This window comes from Rattus norvegicus, chromosome 1 (genome assembly GCF_036323735.1).
Source record: "Rattus norvegicus strain BN/NHsdMcwi chromosome 1, GRCr8, whole genome shotgun sequence".
Classification (NCBI taxonomy): Eukaryota; Metazoa; Chordata; class Mammalia; order Rodentia; family Muridae; genus Rattus; species Rattus norvegicus.
The window spans coordinates 162150594-162165292 of NC_086019.1; the positions used below are offsets into that span (position 1 = coordinate 162150594).

General features: G+C 49.1%; 1 protein-coding gene across 1 annotated transcript in view; it reads left to right on the forward strand.

Moving 5' to 3' along the window:
- Positions 1-373: 373 nt before the first annotated feature.
- Positions 374-14699, forward strand: part of Gucy2e (guanylate cyclase 2E) — a 34700-nt gene continuing 20374 nt past the window's right edge. The window contains exons 1-7 of the mRNA NM_130737.5: positions 374-473; positions 3391-4149; positions 9613-9908; positions 11394-11748; positions 13421-13505; positions 14057-14153; positions 14237-14365. Of these exons, the coding sequence (NP_570093.2) occupies positions 467-473; positions 3391-4149; positions 9613-9908; positions 11394-11748; positions 13421-13505; positions 14057-14153; positions 14237-14365 (1728 nt within the window). The 5' untranslated portion in view covers positions 374-466. The remainder of the gene's footprint in view (positions 474-3390; positions 4150-9612; positions 9909-11393; positions 11749-13420; positions 13506-14056; positions 14154-14236; positions 14366-14699) is intronic.

The window sequence follows — 14699 nt, forward strand, 5'->3', positions numbered from 1 at the left end:
AAAGCGAAGTAATAACAGTGCCACTGTGGATAGAATGAACTGTGCTTGGCACTCGGAGGACGCTTGTCAAGGCTGGGCTCTGAATTCCCTGCCTTCCGGGCATCCCAGAGTGGCCAGAGCTGTCCACAGTGCTGAAGACACCCTTTCCTTCTCCTCCTCCCTCCCACCCTAACTTCTTCCTTTCTCCTGTGGCTCCCCAGAGCCCTGGTGTTTGAACAGATTCAATTTTCCAGATGATTTCTCTGGAATCCTGAGGGAAACGGAGAGGGAATGAGCCATATCTGAAGCACTCCCCAGGCAGGAGTTTCAGGAAGCCAGCAGACAACAGGAGCAGTGAGTGGCTAGGACACCACACAGACCTGGGAGACCTCAGGTCAGAGAGTGCTCAGAAAGTGTGACCTCTGAGGACCCTGGTGTGAGACCCTCCCGGCTGACAAAGATCCAGCGCCAACTCTGAGAGGCCACCATGGCAGGTGAGTCTGCTTGGAGGATGCACTGAAGAGGGCAAAAAGAACCAGGCTGGGGCAGGAGGGTGATCCTGGGCTGATAGGAATTCTCCATCCTTGTCCCCTGTGCTACTGTCGCTCTTTTTGGTTTGGTGCCTTTGTGCAGGCAAATGCTTCTGTCTTTGAGCTCCAGGGCTCTCTCTGATGGGATCCTTCAACTCCATGAGTGTAGCCTCATAAACCAAGCAACCTATGGCTACCCAAAGGCCCATCTCCAAATCCAAAAAATACAATCCCCCTCCCCACTTCAAGGTTGCCCGTTAACCTATTATGCCCAGTGCAGAGGGACTGGAGGATCTTGCACCCTTTGCAGCAATAGGTGGAGGTAAATATGGCTAAGCCCAGAGACAGAGATCTGTTTCCATGTTCTACCAACCCATGGAACATCAGTGCAAAAGGATGTTTAGAGAATTTAAGTTGCAAACTGAGCTCTCTTTGCACAGTTGGGGAAACCAGGGCACGGACCAGGGCAGAGCTATGGAGAAAGGTGGCCCCTGCTGTGTCCTGCTAAAGCCCATGAGCCCTTTGTGCACCTTTGTAGGCCATTGACTGCAGGACTCTTGCAGGCAGTCTTACCAGCAGGACCTTAGGTCAGGGGTCCAACAAGTGTTTTGCAGGACCAGGGGAAGGAAATAGAGCTTCCTCTCTGTGTTTCAGTGTCCTCATCTGAACACATAGAGGTTAACTTAGACATCAGCATCTTTAATGTCCTGGTGTTCCCTATGAGATAGATAGATAGGTAGATAGATAGATAGATGACAGATAAATAGATGGTAGATGATTGATAGACAGATGATAGATAGATAGATAGATAGATAGATAGATAGATAGATAGATAGATAGATGATAGACAGAGATAGAATTTGTCTTTGGCTGGGAAGTTGGTGGCTAAGTTCTGGTTCTGATTTGGTCCCACCTTTTGTAAGATCTCAGACAAGTCACTATACCATTCATAGTCAATTTCTTCCTCTGAAACTGAGAGTCAAGCATGTGCTCGGTAGCTTCCGGGATGCCCCATCAAAGTCTGAGTCAGGGCACTTCAGGAAAAAGACTGTGAGAGAAGTGACTGCCACTTAGAACATTGAAGGCTCACACTTTGTTCTCAGCTGGAGACAGACAGGAACCCTGTACATCCAGAGCTCACCCCACAGCCCCAAGGGATTCATTTCCAGGGCAGGCAGACCTCCACTGGATGCTAGGAGACCACTAAGTATCACAACAGAGAGCGGGTGAGTGCACAGGGCTCAGAGACAAACAGAAGATTAGCCTTTTATTCCCTAGCCCTGAATCGGGAGGAGCTGAGTACTTAAGGCTTCAGTCATCAGGGAATGTTGGAAACTCCGAAGATGGAGAGGCTGAAGCTTTGCAGGAAGCTAGACTCAACCTCCTGTCTCCTTCCTGCTTCACTCTTTCTGAATCTTCTGCCTCCCCTCAAAGATCCAAAGATGGGTTGGTAACGAGCATTCATCTCACCATGGACACGACACAATCTTGTTTCCATAATCTACCAGGTATCTGTTTGCACCTCCATTTTGCAGGTTGGGAGACTGAGACTCAAAGAACCTCTGTGCCTAGCCCAAAGCTAGGAGACTGTGAGTGAGCCTTTAATATGGTTCCAAGGCTCTCACCTACCTTTAGTATCAAACATGATTTTTAAAGAGCTGCTCTCCCCAGACCCTTTTTGATGACATTCCAAGAAAACCTTCCCTTCCCCTGAGCTGTCTCTGAGTGTAGGGTTGCTGTGAGCTCTGCCTCCTCCAGGAGGCCCTCACCGCTCTCGTTCTTTCCTATCCATCCTCCTGTCTATAGCCCAGACTCATGGCTAACTCTTCCCTTGGCTGAGTTCTGCATTCCTACTTGCCTGGCAGTTTCTTGGGAGTCAGAATGGATCTTATTCCTTGCTGGGGTTCTCAAAATGACTACACAAATGGTGTGGGCAGAAAAATGGCCAAACCCTGTGGGTGGAGGAGAGGCTGTGGTGTTTTCAGGCAGAGGCCAAGAAAAAGTTAAAGGTGGTACCAAGACCCTCTAGCAGTAGAATAGTCCTCAATGGCAAGGGATGTGGTCCTCGTGCCCACATCAGACACAGCCGAAGTGAAAGCCAGCCATTGTCTTCGCCTGAAGCTAGCCTGCTAGAGTCTTCAGCTCTCTGTGAGCCCCTGTAGGCCGCTGGCTCTAGGATTCTTGAGACACGAAGTCTGGCCAGCAGGGCCCTAGGTAGTAAAATCTCACAGCTGTTTTGTAGGACAGAGCCAAGTGTACTCACTCGGAGGGAAGTCCAAGTGTCCTGGTTGAAAAGGCCCTTTGGAGTGGGGGAGGAGCCAAATGGACTTGGGTCATATCCCATCTCTCTACTAACTCTGTGCTGGTTTCCCTAGCTTCTTCCTCTATGCAGTGGGGAGGAAAGGCCATTTGTTCCAGGCAGGTGTGTGAAGGATGTGAGGAATGGGCTCACTGGTAGTGTGAACACTTTAGCTTCCATTCTTAGCAGGTGAGCTGCTGCACTTGGCACGTGTGCTTTGTTCCCAGAGCCTTGGGCTCAGCAGCCAGGACCTTTGGGTGGAGCTGGGCTTGTAGAGAAGCAACAGGTCAAGGAGACCGTGGTCCTCCTTAAATAGGTAGGACACTGAGTCCCTAAGCACTGGCATTGTGCGGAGTGCTGTCCACAGCACTACATTGTCACCACAGTAAGACTTCTGAGCAGTTTTGCTGTCCATATTCCCAGAGGAAGAAAACAAGGATCAGAGAGACCCAGAGACTAGCCTGAGATCTATGGGGGGAGTCAAGGGGCTGGGTGTGGATGTTATTCCTGTAGGTGACATCCTGTTTGGGCTCCATGCTTGGGACTCTGCTAGACATCAAGGCTTATCCATACCTTCCTCAGGTCTGCAGCAGGGCTGTCACCCCGAAGGCCAGGACTGGACAGCGCCACACTGGAAGACCTGCCGGCCCTGCCAGGGCCCACGGGGACTCACGGTCAGACATCTGAGGACAGTCTCTTCCATATCGGTCTTCTCTGTGGTATTTTGGGGTGTCTTGCTGTGGGCTGACTCTCTTTCCCTGCCAGCATGGGCAAGAGAGACCTTCACCCTTGGGGTGCTGGGTCCCTGGGACTGTGACCCTATCTTTGCCCAGGCACTCCCTAGCATGGCTACCCAGTTGGCTGTAGATCGAGTCAATCAGGACGCCTCACTGCTGCTGGGCTCACAGTTGGATTTCAAGATCCTCCCTACAGGCTGTGACACCCCTCATGCCCTGGCCACATTTGTGGCCCACAGGAACACAGTGGCTGCTTTTATAGGCCCTGTCAATCCTGGGTATTGTCCAGCAGCAGCTCTGCTGGCCCAAGGCTGGGGCAAGTCCCTCTTCTCCTGGGCCTGTGGAGCTCCAGAGGGAGGAGGTGCCTTAGTGCCCACTTTGCCTTCTATGGCCGACGTGCTACTGTCTGTCATGAGACACTTTGGCTGGGCTCGCTTGGCCATCGTGTCCTCTCACCAGGACATCTGGGTAACCACAGCCCAGCAGCTAGCCACAGCTTTCAGGGCCCATGGGCTGCCTATCGGACTGATCACCTCCTTGGGACCTGGAGAGAAGGGGGCCACGGAGGTTTGCAAGCAGCTCCACAGTGTGCATGGTCTGAAAAGTAAGTATAGCAGGGCCCTTCCACACTGTAGGCAGCCTGGACTTCACAGGGCAGTAAGGAGGCCCTGTCTGTATCAACTGAGCTAAGCACTTGCCATGTGTCTCAGCAATGGTCCTGTAAGCCACCCGTGCTGAAGGCTTCCTTCGTTAGGGAGAGCAAAGAACTTGTCACACAGCAGTCAGGCAGATCAACAGGATCTTAAGCTCTGGTTCAAATGTGGGCTGTTGAAGCCTAGGGCATTCTTGGCGCTTGCCTTTGAAATGAAAGCTCCAGGGGTGTTACAGAGATCTCATCACAGCTTAGCATTATAAAAAAAGAAAAGAAATAGAAGAGAATGAAAAGAATAGATTTGAGAATGAACTAAATAGAACAGTGCATGTGTGCATGAGTGTGTGTGTGTGTGTGTGTGTGTGTACATCCATGTATGTATATATGTAGGTCTCAGAGCTACTTTCATTGTACCCCACAGGTTCTGGTATATTCTATTTTCATTTGATTCTAGGAATTTAGAAATTCATTCTCTGGATTCTTTGATGATTCATTCATCATTTAGTAACGAGTTGTCCAATGCCCAGCTTGTGTAGTTGCTCTTGCTATTGATTTATGGCTTTATTCCATTATTATCAGAGAGAATAGATAACAATTATTTCAGTGTTCTTTTTTATTTGTTAAGAATTGCCTTGTCTCCTAAATTGCAACCACGTAGTCATCCACTGCTACTGTGTTTAGTCCTCCACTGTTACTGTGTTTAGTCCTCCACTATTACTGTGTTTAGTCCTCCACTGTTACTGTGTTTAGATCAATCAGCGCCCTCACCTCCAGCATGGACTGTTTTACAAAATCAGATGTACTGATGGTTGGCACATGCATGTTCAGATTTGCAGTAGCCTCCTCCGAGATCATTCCTTTATCAAGCATGCTGACTTTATCTCTTCTGGTTCTTTAAACTTTGAAGTCTATTTAGCCAGATGATAGAATCATTATAGTTGCCTGCTTCCTAGTTCCGTTAACTTGGAATGTCTTTTATTATCCTTCCACCAAAAGGCTGTCTTTGTCAGTGAGACATGTTTCTTACAGACAACAATCGGTGGGCCCTGTTGTTGTTTTATCTAATCTGTTAATCTATGTCTTAGAGTTGATGAATGGAAGCTGTTAACTTCAGCATTGTTATTGAAATGTATGAGTTCATTTCTGTCGCTGTTACTTTTGTAATATTTGATCCCTTCCCAATTCTAAATTGCTTATATACTTTTGTATGTAGTTTATTCTTTCTCATGTCCTCATGCATATGTTTAGCTTTCCCATTTGTTATTGTGCTAGCCTTTTATATAGAAGGATAGTAAGAAAGATAGCTTTGCTAGGTATAATAATTCATGTTCTCAGGTCTATCATAATAAAAGCAGATTTCTTAACAGAAATTCTAAAGCCAAGAGGTTATGGACAGTACTTCAATCTCTGCTATTGTTATGATAGACCTGTCCCAGATGTGACTTTGTGCTTAGCTTTGTGGCTTTTAACATACATTCTTTGTTCTGTTCATTTGTATTCTAACTATAATATGATATGGGGATGTCTTGTCTGTTTGGCATTCTAAATACCTCTTGTATTTGAATAGCCCACTAGATTTGAGGAATTTTCTGTTCTTTTCTTAAAATGTATTTCCCATGTATTTAACTTGAAATTCTTCTTTTTCTATGTCTATGACTCTCAGATTTAGTACTGTGGTGTCCCTGAGTGGATCTCATATGTTAGCACTGAATTGACCTCATTGTTCTGTTCACACTTTCTTACTATTTTATTTTCTCCACTGTCTAAAAATTTGAATTTATGTACTTTAACTTCAAATTATTCTCTGTCTTATACTTGATTCATTCTGCTCTGAGGCTTTCCACTGATTTTTTTTTTAATTTGAGTTTTTGAACTATTCACTTCCAATATTTGAACTTGACTTCTTCCAGTACTTTTTTTTAAATTGATGATGATGTTCTCTCTCTCTCCCCTCTCCTCCCTCCCCCCTCTCTGTGTGTGTGAGATGTAAGTATGTGGATGCCCGTGCTATGGTACACATGTGTGTTCTGGGGACTGAGCACAGGCTGTAGGTCTGCATCATTGGGTGACTAGCATTTTTACCTGCTAAGCCATCTCTCCATTCTCTTTCTCCAGTTTTCCTCTCTATTGGATCCCCTTTCATAGCATGATTGACTTGTTTCACTTGCCGTTTATCTGTCTTCTCTTTTAATTCAGCCAGTACCTCCTCTGTAGGCTCTTCGATTCTGTTGAACATTTTACACTCATTCTTCAGAACTTTCCATTTCGAGCTCTGTTCCCTTCTATTATGTGTGCCCTTCCTAAGGAATTAATGATTTTCAAGCTGTCACATTGCCTTGGTCGTTCATGTTTCTTGTGTTTCTCTATTGGGGTTTATGCATCCAGGATTGGGTTGTTGGTTGGATTTTTTTTTACCACCCCTGATACTTCAGTGGAAACATCCGCAATGGTCAAGTGAGCCTAGATCGTAGCTGGCCTGAGGTGCCATTTCTTTCTTCATTTCAGCATTTCTGCCCTCATGCCGTGTGCTCAGGGTACTGGCTCTGGTCCCCAACTACTTCAATGTCCCGGATTCTGACAGCTGATACATGAGTCATTACAAGTAACTCAACAGTCTTCATTCAGAAACCTCAAGCCCAGCCCCAAACTGGCCGTGCTAGTATTTATGAGAGGGACTAAACGTTCTAACTCGCCTTTCTGGGGATCCTTGACTCAACATTTGAATACTCAGCTTTGTGAAATGTCCCCCCAGAGGAGATCTGGGAACACGGCAGTGACAGGCTGGGTCTTGGCATGAGGACCCTGAAACTGGAGAAGGAACAGACTCCGAAGGGGATATTTGGAGGTGAAGAGGGCTTCCCAGTGAAGGCGGCATTAGTGTGGGATTGAGCCATGAATTCAGATAAGGAGGAGCATCCGAGACCGAAGCACCAGCTAACGCAGGCAGTACAGGCAACACGTCTCATGGTGGAGGAAGATGAAAGGCAGTTTTACTCTTCACCGCTGGACCAGGGTGGGAGTGGCTAAGGAGGCTGTGAGACCAGGCTACTGCCACCTCCGCAGGGAACTGAGTTCCAGCCATGATGCTAATGTCCAGATTCAGGCGGCCGAACAGTGAGGGACACTGTAGGAGTTCCTTGCTGGCCCTATTAGCTGTGTGTGGCCTCTGGCAAATCACAAAAACCTGTCTGTGCTTTCCCCGTTCGTTCTTTTCAGTGTTCTGTGCTTTTCCATAGTTCCTTCAAGGGCACGAGGCAGTTTAAAACTCCGAGCTAATGGTGTGTTGAAGAGGAGATGGATATGGCCAGTCAAGAGAGGTGCCCTGACTGATTTTCTCCTTAGTTATGTGGTTCTCGGCTCCCCCTTGTGGCCAAATACAAATATGCTTCCAACTTCCCCTAAGAGAAAACGGGGTTGTCTGGGAGAGTGCTGGACAGAAGAGTGGCAAAGCAGGCGGGGAGTGGCTAAGGCCTATCCCAGTGAGTCTTTCTCAGGAGCTCTTCTCTCTGTTTAGGTTTCAGATAACTCACAGCCACTACTAGCCCAGCAACAGCCCCTCGGGGTCGTAGCCAAGAAAAGAGCTCCATCCGTGCTCTGACCTCTGTGTAACAAGGGACCGGCGCCCCAGCACGGAGACCTCTATTCTTTTGTGGTAGCTCCATCTTCCTGGGTTTTCTAGGAAAAGGACAGCAGTTGGGACTTGACCTCATCTCAGCGAACGGTGACCTTCTCTGTCGTGGCTATAAGCTTGTCAGGAACCTGAGGTGGGAAGAAAGCAAAGAAGCAGAGGACATCTGTGGAACTTATCCCTGAGTGGGGTCACTCCATCTTGTGCTTGGGGAGGCAATTAGAGGCTGTGGTGTAGACGGTCCGCTATAAAGAACAGTACCTGAGAAAAAAAGCTTGGGGGTGGGGTGGGGGAGTTTTCTTGGGTCTTCAGTTCAAGGTCAGATGGGTCCATTGCTTTGGGCCTGAGGTGAGACAGCACTTCCTGGTGGTGGGAGCAGTGACTCACCTCCTGGCACCAGGAACCAAAGTCAGGAAGAGGCAAGGATAAATTTCAGAGGTGTGTCCCAGTGACCTACTCCCTCTAGCAAGGTCCCACATTCTATCACCTCCCAACGGTAGCACGAACTCTAAACTCATCCAGGGAAGAAGGCGGACTCCACCAACCAGAGACCAAAACTCCAATACATGATCCCTTTGGAGGACAGACACTTCATAGCCAAACCATAAAGGATATTTCTTTTACTAAGGCAAAATGTAGTTGTCTCTGCTTAGACCTTTAGGTGCCACCCAAGGCCACAGTTAAGGTTAGAAGCTGATTATGAATGAAGCAAAATGTGGTCAGACGGTGGAATATTATACAGCCATATAAAGAATGAATTGTTGATGCTTGTTATCAAGATGGACCTGGAGCACTTCAAGTAAAAGAAGTCAGATAATGAAATATCTGGACTAGACAATCTATTGAGATGGGCAATAGACTAGGAAGGGGGCAGGGACATCAGTAGGGTGACAAACATTCCCACAGACTAAATAGTGGTGATACAATTATGCAAATACATTCAAACTACCAAAATGTACACATTTAAGGATATGATTTCTGATATGGAAATCATGTTAATTAAAAAATATAATCACAATGTCATAAACCTATAATCCCAGTGCTGGGTGGAACGGGGCAAGAGGATCACGGTTTGAGGCCAGTGTGCACTACATGACAAGACTCTATTCCAGAACACACACACAAATCTTTTTAAGTACTATAAACTGGTAGTGAGCCCTGGGTTCAAGGCCCAGCTCTACTACTATGGTGCTTATATGCTCTGGAGAAATTCATAAACCTCTCTGTGCTTTAGTCTCCTCTCCTGAAAGGTTGATAATGATAAAGATACGGCTTCACGTTTTGGTGAAAGTTTGTTTTGTTTGTTTATTTGTTTGTTTGTTTGTTTGTTTGTTTGTAGACAGGATGTTGCATTGTAAGCTTAAACTCATAATCCTCCTGCCTCTGTGTCTCAGTGTCCTGAGTGGTAGCATTACACATGTACACCCCACAGTCAGTAGTGAATGACTAAATGTAAGGGCACTTGGATCAACCATAGATAATCATCAGTAATCATCAGGGCCAGAGGGTCGGGATGGGCGAGGGGCTGGTGCAGTTTCTGGGATGGAAAGCCAGAGGGTCATCTTAATGCAAGGGTGCCCTTGATTGAGAAGATTTTTTTCCATCTAGATTTAGTGGCCTCAGCCATAATTACATTCCGTTTGAGGCAAATCTCAATTATACCCTGAACGCTTTGGGGCTGGGGCTACAAGTGTGACCACAGAATTTGGGAGCTCTGAGGGCCTCGGGATTGGGGGTTCTGACAGGGGCTGGAGTGCACAGGTGACCCTGCATGTCCACCCCTCCAGTCGTGGTTCTGTGCATGCACTCAGCGCTGCTTGGAGGCCTAGAGCAGACAGTCCTGCTGCGCTGCGCAAGGAAGGAGGGCCTGACAGATGGCAGACTGGTCTTCTTGCCCTACGACACGCTGCTCTTTGCCCTGCCCTATCGTAACCGCTCTTACCTGGTCCTGGATGATGACGGGCCCCTTCAGGAGGCCTACGATGCAGTACTCACCATCAGTCTGGACACCAGTCCTGAGAGCCATGCCTTCACTGCTACCAAGATGAGAGGAGGGACAGCTGCCAACTTGGGGCCCGAGCAGGTGAGTGTGTCAGTTTCTCTCCAGCCTTGGAGGGTGGAGCCCGAGTCACTGTATATGCACACTTTCCCCATCACAGGCCTTCCTGGCTTGGGCTTCTGACCCACCTGGCTAGCCAGCCACACTCCACTGTGGCCACATGACATGTGTCTGCCTGCCTAGCCCTAAGTATGGGCTTGTGGGCTTGTAGGCACTCTCCCTCCCTCTCCCTCTCCCTTGAGGTTTCTCCTTGATCTCTCTCTCTCTCTCTCTCCCTCCCTCCCTCCCTCCCTCCTTCCCCTCTCCTACTCTGTTGTAATCTCCAGTGACAGTGAACTCCATTCCCATAGTCTTAATTTCCACCACTCTTCCTTCATGCTGCCCTACTTCTCTGGGCTCAACCTCTCTAGCAGGTTGTGAAAACCAGAAAAGAGTGTGGGGAGGGAACTTTCTGAGGTCACCCCTGTGACTCTAAAAGGTGTTAGTGATGGGATGTGGCTCCTGGCTTGGTTTTGGCTTTTCAGGATTCAGCTGAACTCCAATGCCATCACCACCACCTCCTCCTCCTCCTCCTCCTCCTCCTCCTCCTCCTCCTCCTCCTCTCCCCTTCTCCTCTCCCCTCCTTCTTCTTCTGGTTTTTTGAGACAGGGTCTCTCCCATGCCCGCCCTAGTCCTGGTTGTCCTGAAACTTTGTAGATCAGGCTGGCTTCAAACTCAGAGATCTGCCTACCTCTGCCTCCTGAGTGCTGGGATTAAAGGTGTGCACTACTGCACCTGCTTCTTAATGAAGCAAGATAGTAGTGGCTTGAGGTGCTACAGGGATGCAGGTGCTGAAGGAGGAGTCATCTCCTGACACCTGACATCACATGCCAGGTGTCAGGGACCTGTTGATAAAGAAGACAGGTTTCATTCTGTTGGGGAACACACACAACAACCAAGAAACAAATCTAAAGGGGTGGTACTGCCCAGAAAGTAGACCAGGATCAAGGGATGGAGGGGTTGGAGTAGAGGAGTAGACAACAGGGACAGGATGCCAGGAAGGCCCCCAGGAGGAGTGACACCTGAGTGGACCAGGTGTCACCTGGTGGGCCACAAATTAAAAATGTCTTTCTATGTCAAATTCATACCACACACATTATATATAATATCATTGTCATATACTGCTGGGCATGAACACGCTTGCTTATGTATCCCATGTTGTCCTTATATGAGACAGAATTTAGCTCACTTTGTTACTGTGTGTGTGGAGCTCTGGGGGATCAGGAAGCATCAGGAGGAAGAACTAAACAAAGAGCAAAGAGGCAGAACCTGCTAGCACCACGGATCTGCTGTTGGAAGCTTTGAGATCCATCTGAGTTAGAGGATAGTACAGCACTATAGTGACCGAGGAGACAGTGGGGTTGTTCAGTGGAGCTGGGGTAATGTGTGGAGAGATGATAACAGTCTAAATGATACTGCAGGCCCCTGAGATGTCTAGGGTGCTAGGATGGAGGACTTTCTCTTCCACAGGTGTCCCCACTCTTTGGAACTATCTACGATGCCGTCATCCTGTTGGCCCATGCCCTGAACCACTCTGAGGCCCATGGAACGGGGCTCTCAGGGGCTCACTTAGGGAACCATATAAGAGCTCTTGATGTGGCTGGTTTTAGCCAGAGAATCCGGATAGATGGGAAAGGCAGAAGGCTACCCCAATACGTCATCCTGGACACAAATGGTGAAGGAAGCCAGTTGGTTCCCACCCACATCCTGGACGTGAGCACACAGCAGGTGCAGCCCCTGGGAACGGCGGTACACTTCCCTGGAGGGAGCCCTCCAGCCCGTGATGCCAGCTGCTGGTTCGACCCCAACACACTATGCATACGAGGTAAGGTAACTCACTGTCCACCCACTAATCTTTAGTCTGTCTAGCCATCCATCTGTCCATCCATCCACACACCTATCTTTCCTTTCATTCATCTGCCCACCCATCTTTCCTTACACGCAATCTTGTCCGTCCATCCATTCATCCATCCATCCATCCGTCTACCCATCCATCTGTCCATCCTTCTGTCATCCATCTGTCCATCCATCCATCCATCCATCCATTCATCCATCCATCCTCCCAATCCATCTCTTCATCCATCTGTCCATCCATCCATTCATCCATCCATCCATCCATCCATCCATCCATCCGTCCATCTGTCTACCCATCCATCTGTCCATCCATCTGTCTGTCCATCCATCCATCCATCCATCCATCCATCCATCCTCCCAAGCCATCTCTTCATCTAGCCATCTTCTCACCTGCCTACCTATCCTTCCATCCATCCACCGCCAACCCACACACTCACCCATCTACCCACCGACATACCCATTCCACCTGTCTCATCTCTCCATGTTTACTTAGCCGTTCTACACTAAAACTCTCCGTGTGGGTAATCAGTCCTACAAAGGGGGCGAGAACAGATATAAAGAAGAGTTATAACCATTCATGGGGAAGCCTCACCAGTAGCTGAAAAGCACCAGGAGAAACCAGCGAGGCTTCCCTTGGATGATCAGGACTAGAGATGCTCCCAGCTTATAGATCTCTTAAGTGCCCATGGTTTTGTGCATAGGCCATTAACCTCCACAGACATCACAAAAGAACTGAAGTTCAGAAAACCTTGGTGACTTGCCCAGAGTCCCACAGGAGGGCAGTGGCTGAGCTCATGCTGGATCCAAGTCTGCTGAATCCAGTACAGGATTCATTTTCCTTATGACCACTGGGGGGCTGTGAGGAAAGACACCCACACAGTTTTGATGTCTGTCATTCATCCATCCTGTCTGTCATACTTTATGACACATGACTACAAACTCGCATATGTGTATATAGGCACATGTGTACAAGCAAATTCTTTAATGCACGCATGATCATTATGGTGACAGTGACAGGTTTAACCAGACTTGTATATGTCCCTGTCCTGCCTCACACCTTCTGTGCTTGCTTTTGTCCAGGCTCAGCCAACCCTCATCTTTTAGCTCTAATCTATGGACACAGCAACCCTTGCATCTTCCCTAACACTCGCCAACCATCCGGCCTCCCTGGACAGGAACACTTGTATCCCTGACCCTGGTGCCACCTCAGCTTGCCTGACTACATCTGCTCTGCAAAATGTGTGTTCTAGCACCGAGCCACACCCATGCCTCCTTGGTCCGTACACACCAGCTCCTTCTCAGAGCATCATTCACCCCAGTGTGCCCAACCACAGACTATGTGTGAACATGGAGAAGCCTCCTGGGCAGGGAGGGACTGAAGCCTTCAACTGCTCACCTGCCCGTCTTTTCTTCTACAAATAATGATTCCTGCCCCCTGCCCCACCACTGCTCACGCTCAGGAGTAGGAAAGAACAGGACAAAGACCCTATCCTCCCACCGATACTCTTGAAGACAAAGCTAGGTCAGACCCTCCAGGGGCTTCAGCCTGTGACAGTCAGAGATGGCTAGAGCCCACACAGGGTAGGGCGGCAGCAGGGCCAGGAGGGACTGGTCACTAGTAACCCCTATCTTTCCTTGCATAGGTGTGCAGCCCCTGGGCAGCCTCCTGACTCTGACGATAACCTGTGTCCTGGCTCTGGTTGGTGGATTCCTTGCTTACTTTATCAGGTGAGGTTCACCGGCCTGGCCCAGACTCTTTAAGTCCCTGAACTATGGGGTCTCCCTTGGCAACCTACAGGGGCTCTCCCCACCTCTACTTCTAGATCTCAGGGCCTCCTTTCCCTTTCTTAGCTGCACTCAACAAGAAGAGCTAGGAGTCCTGGCTGCCTCCTGAGAGGTCTGTTTGAGATCTGAGGTGGAAGCCTGTGACACTGGATGAGGCTTTGCTTCTGAGTTTCAGGTTCCTATTTGTGCAGTGAAGGGCTAGCCAGGCCCATCCCAGGGAACCCTTCTCTTTGCAAACACATCATCTATGTGCATGAATTCAGATGCTCCTGAGCCTCAGTCATGCTTGGAAGCCTTTTCATGCTCACCTCTAACAAAGCCCAGTAGGCCCATCAGGCCCTGGGAAGCTGCAGACCTGAGACCAAGGCCAATGGGCTCTGTATTGACATCACTCAGCTGCCAGCCTTGAAGCTGGCACGGAAAGATGAGGAGGAGGTCGGCGCTGAGTCAGAGGCAGGGCCAATAGCCCAGTTGAGCCCCACTTTCATCTTCAGGTTAGGCCTCCAGCAGCTGCGGCTGCTGCGGGGCCCCCATCGGATCCTGCTGACACCTCAAGAGCTCACCTTCCTCCAGCGAACCCCCAGCCGGCGGGTGAGTGGGCAGACCTGGGCTGGGTAGGCAGAGGGGCAGGCTTCGTCTAGACTCTTGACCTCCCACCCCCATATCTATCCCAGAGGCCACATGTGGACAGTGGCAGCGAGTCAAGAAGTGTGGTAGATGGTGGGAGTCCACAGTCAGTGATCCAGGGGTCAACAAGGAGCGTACCAGCCTTCCTGGAGCACACCAACGTGGCCCTGTACCAGGTGAGGGCTGCTGCCACCACACACCAGGCCTGGAATTGGCTGACTGGCTGTGGCTAGTTTGGAAGAAGCCAATCAAAGGCAGTCTTAGGCTTCCAGGGGCCCCATCTTTTGGGATTTTCTTGGTTGCCCCAGCACATGGACAACAGCTCCAGAAATGAGAAACAGGAAAAGACACATTGCTCCTGCCAGCATGGTTCATGAGGCGGCCTTGGGAATAAGTCTGACCTTGGGAATCAGTCTCAGCTACTTAGCTTTGGCCTCCGCTCAGGTCACCCACCTGCTCAGTGAGATCCCCAGTCCCTAAAGCAGTGAGGCCAGGACTCAGCCACGGACA